Raw genomic sequence first — 6099 nt, forward strand, 5'->3', positions numbered from 1 at the left:
CTTAATATAAATGAAACTGTGTCTTTTGTTGTAAAAAAATTATCAATATAACTGCAAACCAAAAATTCTACAAAACTTTCATAACGACTTACTAAAGCAAAGATTATATTTGAAAGCACATAAATTTATTGCAATTAACACTGCACAAAAATATTTTTTACAATCAATTCAATAAATATATTGTTTTAAATATCGTGGTAATAAATTACTAAGGAAAAATTCTAAATGTTCATTTTTTAATTTATAATCACAAGCGTAAGTTATTTAGATAACGACACACAATTATTGAAAACGCGAGGTCTTTGGGATATAAAGTTACAAAAACAACTTTTGTCTTTAAGAACTAACATTCTATTTGTCACAAAACCACAATTATTTGATGATTTGTTCACTTAATTGCACAAGGTTTTCAACAAAAAAAAAGATAATTTAATTTAACTTCAATGTTAAATTCTGTTAAATTAAATTTTCTTTTACACAAACCACCCTGACACTGATATTAACACGACACAAATATTATGTATAACTAATTACTAATTACATGAAATGAACCTATCATACACTTTCCACGTCACCACTAAAGATCTAGTACACATTATGAATGGAAAATCTCACAATTACAAATTCACTTGTAAAATTACAGCAATTTTTTTTTATCAATTTCATTTTAACGTTTTGAAAAGTAATTGAATTGAAAATTAAAATCAAAATCTGAAATAAATGCTGAATTGTATAATAATTTGTTGTCAAATACTTCACTCAATACTAATCACATTTCACATCAGTTTTCTTGCAACGTGTTTAAATGAAATCAATGCTGCTTCTTCCATTGCGATCATGTGCAATAAATCTAAATTTCTTATAAAGTACCTTAATATTATATTTATGGACTATATTATTATATTTTATAGTCAAAGTAAAACTTAAATATTAATTTACCTTCAATTTGCAAGTGATAATACAAGAATTCTATCATAATATTCCTATAAATAACTTGGAATATGTAAAAGCTCTTTAAATTAGAAATTGTAAAATTAAATATTTGAATGATTCATTCAAAGCCCTACAAAAATTATATAAAAATAGTAAAATTACAGTATCATACCAAAAACCAATATGGATTAGGCTGTTCCACCTCTGACAACTACAATAACCAAATGGTCTTCTTTAAGCCCCTCCTCTGTGATGTTGTGACATGTTCGCTTTAGCAATTCTGTCGAAAATTCACAAGGCGGGAAAGAGTAAAGCACTCCAGTTGCTTCTGTTTCTTTATTTAATAAAGATATTACGCCTGCAGCTTCTTTCTGCTTGAGATATGAAACAAGATTTCTTAGTGGCCTAGTTTGCACACTAGTATCATCATTTGAAATTGAACCAGTAGATCCAGCAAGACCTAAAAATATCGCATGTGAACTAGATGTTGCAATCCGTTTTTGAACATCTTCAAGTTTTGGTTGATCTAGTCTCAATCTTTGAGTTATTCTCAGATGATGCTTGCCATCTTCGTCTTTCATGAGTCCTTCCACAATATCATTATCACCATCAGTCAAATGAAACTTAGCAGGAAACAGAGAATTTTTAATATAAGTGCACCATGCCAGGTTGTTGTAGATTTGCGCGCAACTTCCGGTAAAGTTCTGGCAGAAGCTAACATGCCACTACCAACACAACCTCGTCGAGTTGACGTATCTGAATCACTTTCAGGTGATCTATGCCTAGGTGAACGGGATCGAGATCTATCAACTCCAGGCTCCCGAGAACCTGATCTCCTAATGCAGCGAGAAGTTTCATAGTCCAACTCAGGAGGCAGACGTCTACTGACATAATCCTCTTCTCTATAGCCTTCACCATGATATCCTCCCCTGTACGCACCTCTAGTACCACGCCAAGGTCCACCACGGCCTCTATAACTTCTAGGAGGACCAGAATAGAAACTACCTTCTTCCCACCCTTCGTAACTTTCATATTCTGGTACTCGCCTAAACTCAACACTATCTTCTGCAACTGGATATGCATGCTTAGGGCGAAATGGACCACCAGGCGTAACATCAGCAAAATCTAGCCTTAATCTACGATCAGGCCCACCTAAAGGAAAACCTCTCATTTCTTTAACAGCAGCCTGTGCTGCATCTATAGAATCATACAAAATGTAAGCATTATTGTCCCCCTTAACATATTCAATTTTCTTTATAGCACCAAATCTATCAAATTCCCTCTCTAACTGTGGAACAGAAGTCCATGGCCCTAGACCGCCCACCCATATTCTAGTGGTCGGTGTAGCTTTACCATAACCTATTTTGCACTGAAATTTTCCTATGTATTGACCTGACAGTTCAACTTTGGCACGGTGTGCCATATCTAATGTTTGATACCTTACAAAAGCAAATGCATTCCCAGTGCCTGGTGGAGGTCTTTTAATATCAATGTCTTCAACAATACCATACCTACTAAAAATACGACGTAATTCTTCATCTGATATGTTTATTTCCAAATTACCTGCAAACAACGTTCTGGTGGCCAATGGATCATCTTCTGGTTGAACATGATGCAAATAATTTGGAAACTTATCTTTTTTATTTTGGTTTTTCAAATGGGGTGTGAGGCCTGGGACCACCATGAATGAGATGACGAGGAACATAGTGGTGCGGTGGACCTGGATGCATGTGTGGAGGTCCATGATGCATGGGAGGTCCACGAGGAAGATATTCATGGTGTGCAATAGGACGAAACTCCCTATGAGCAATGCTCGTAGGGGGAGGTCCATAATTTCGTTCATAGTGTTCAATAGGTCTGCGACGTTCTGGTGATCGTGCATAATATGTTCTTTCATATTCTGGAGTGAATGATCGAGGTCGGCTTCGATAGGTTTCAGCTCGGTTGCTTTCATAAACAGGTTCTACTAAAGCAACTTTGTCATATAAAATTATACGTGGTTTACTATGCTTTGCTTCTCGAGCATCCTCTGCAGTTCTGAAACACATAGGCTACCCTCTCATCTAGATCATGAGATATTCGAATACTTAAATCACCAAATTTTTTATACTCTCTGTAAAGTGTATCTTTTATTACTTCATCGCTGGCTTTTGGGTGCAGAGCACTTACACAAAGTACTTTATACGAATAAGATCTCTCAGGAATATCCCGTGATCGCATGTACTCTTCCCTGTGAGGGGAAATATATCTAGTCCTTAAACTGGGCGATCTTGCCCTCCGACGAATACGCTCTGGTGTAATCCTTTCATCAGAACTATCTTCGTATCTGCCCATACTGCTTCTGGATCTTTTTGTGCGCGGAGGAGGTGAATCTCTAGATCCACTCCTTTTCATGTTATGAATTTTAACGGTTAGGCGGTCTCTTTCTCCTCTCGATACTCCAATCATTAAAAATGATTTTATTGTACTTATGCGACAAGAGCAATGGCGGTATCCAAACCCGGGACCTCAGCGTCACTGTTATTTAAAAAACAGAAGTTACGAAAAACATCACAACTATACACTTATCACTAATTTAAACTTTATGGCACATTTAATCACAAAATCTCACCGTGTATCTCCAATAATTATTAACAATTAATTTTCAGAAAGCACTCATCCTATGAACTTCTCAGTTATTAAGATATTTATTGTAATGGCGAACTTCCGTCTTCTTGACGCGTAGTAGCAGCAGCATTGCCACGTTCATAAAAAGCAGTTTGAATAACGGATGTAAAATATTCAAAATCCGTTATCGAGCCGTTATCGAGCCGTTAACGCTAAAATTAGTATCTGATTGAATTTTTTTAATAAGTAAAATACATCTTTTCTTCTCAATTTCCAATTCATATACATTGCAAATCTTGCGCCACATGGCAATACATTTTGGTATCCTAAAATGAACAAAAATATATAAAATAGGTTTTGCGTGAATTCTAAAATTTCTTGAAATACAAAGAAAATATACGATTTATTCTGATAATTATGGAAATAGAGCGAAAGAGAGTGAGAGAAGATTTTAAAATAATTAGAGCAATACAACATTTTCATAAGAATAACAAAGTTTGAATATATAAGTGTATAATTATATTTTGCGGTTGAATTGGATATAAGTATACATAAACAAGTTTAAAAGCATAATAGTCACTTACTTCACAAAATCAGGTGCGTAAATCACTGAGGTACTCACTCGCAATTAGATTAATCGTAAACTGAATCAGGTCCATATTGAACATCATTGAAAGAACAAGACGAACTTTAAAAGATTGATGAAAATAAATCGTAATTATATTGTAAATAGATAGTAAACAAGGCAGAGAGAAAAGCGAATGTATAGTATTATAAACACTGAGAATTTATCTGAAATATTATATAGATAGGTTTATGAAAAGCTGAACCATTCTTCGGAACAGAAATGCATATTATTTGCATTATTTAATACTGTATTATATTCATGAATTTTGTTTAATAAAGATATTGCTTGGATCTATATTATTATTATTATTTAATATCTAATATAATTACATTTTTTAAAACAATAATAGTACATATATTTTTATCAGTACAAAATATTATGAGCTTGCTGTTGACAAAATAGCAACATGTCTGGATGACACAATATTTCTCAACAGTTATCTCTTTGTCCAAACGGCATCTTCACCTTTTAGTCATAATAAAATTCTGTAATATAATGTACAAATTTGTTTTGTGTTAAAAAGAGAATAAGTTTTAGACTGTGATTTTAGATGTAATGTAAATCTTTATGAAATATATTTTATAAAATAAAACCAATTCAATATCAATTTCTTATTGCGGATTTTTTAATATATGTGTGTATATCTATATATATATAGAATATTACGGTTTATTTAATATAACAATAACTCAATGCTGTTCAAAACAAGTCCAGCCATAATTTGTATTTACAGTTTAATTGGATAACCAATTCGTTTAGGCAATATTTTTGAATATTGCATAAGCAAATAGCTATTAGATTTTGAAGAAACAATTGTATTGCATTGTAGTTAAAATTAATTTGAGCATTCAATAAAAACTAATGAGTTTCCTTAATTTAGCTGTAAATATTACAGTACTTAAATAAAACAGATTTATGAAATTTAAGTACAGTAAACCATTTCAGATATGAATCTGACAGTATAATGCAAACTTAATAATTATGATAGATCAATCTAAGACAATGAATTCAATTGGAAATAGCGTGCTATGAACAAATTACATTCATAATAGGTAGATGTTTTGCTATTGGAAATTAACTCTTACAATTCACATTCCATTCATTTACATTTGACATACCACTAATAAAATTAATCATGTCACATGTTAACAAATTATAAATACTTTTTTCAATAACACATAATTAAATTGCTTCTTTAGCATAAAATACATCACCTAACTAATACTTACGTAATAGATAACGTTGTCAAAGTTTATTTTAAATATTTACTTTATAATAAATTGGATAATTCCCAGAATTATCATATAGTAATCCTAAGGTAGAATACTTTAAATAAATGTTAATACAAATATCACTTTTTATTTATTTTTGAATGACTAAAGTAATTGTATTGTTAATATCATTAAATATATTATAAAATATTCAATCTATGACTATTAGTGATAGTGAACTAATAGTTTTTAGCATAATAGTGCAATAAATAGTTGAGAATAAAACAAAACATTCACTGTTATACAAGATTGTCACAAAAACATATGCAGAGATCAAAAATGATTCCTTTTGTCTATATGCAAGTCAATAAATTAAATCATCTTTTAATTTATATTGGTAATTAGTACACTAGTTAAGTAGTAAGATATTTCAAATTTCAAATGATTCGTAATAAGTTTATACACTTTGTTATATATATATATATATATATATATATATATATATATCATAGTACATAATATAAAATAATATTATATACTATTAACATATTTTTTTTTAATATAGCATTTTATAAATATCTTAGAAACTAATGCAATACTATAATAAATTAATTAGGAATGCATATCTTGAACAAATTAATATGTTATTTATAAATCAATTATAAATAAATTAATTTTGTAGTGTCCACCTAAAATGCACATTTATATACATAAACTAAA

At 30.8% G+C, this 6099-nt stretch overlaps 1 protein-coding gene across 1 annotated transcript; it reads right to left on the reverse strand.

Moving 5' to 3' along the window:
• Nucleotides 1–1024: 1024 nt before the first annotated feature.
• LOC113377153 (RNA-binding protein spenito-like) lies at nucleotides 1025–3650 on the reverse strand. Its single transcript, XM_026617368.1, is given in 5 exon segments — nucleotides 1025–1576; nucleotides 1579–2579; nucleotides 2581–2979; nucleotides 2981–3450; nucleotides 3545–3650. Coding segments are annotated over 4 exon segments (2256 nt in total). The 5' UTR covers nucleotides 3382–3450; nucleotides 3545–3650; the 3' UTR covers nucleotides 1025–1121.
• Between the last annotated feature and the right edge of the window lie 2449 nt (nucleotides 3651–6099).

This window comes from Ctenocephalides felis, unplaced genomic scaffold (assembly GCF_003426905.1).
Source record: "Ctenocephalides felis isolate EL2017-DRISC unplaced genomic scaffold, ASM342690v1 CF-g0.4_SCAFFOLD_01886, whole genome shotgun sequence".
Taxonomy (NCBI): Eukaryota; Metazoa; Arthropoda; class Insecta; order Siphonaptera; family Pulicidae; genus Ctenocephalides; species Ctenocephalides felis.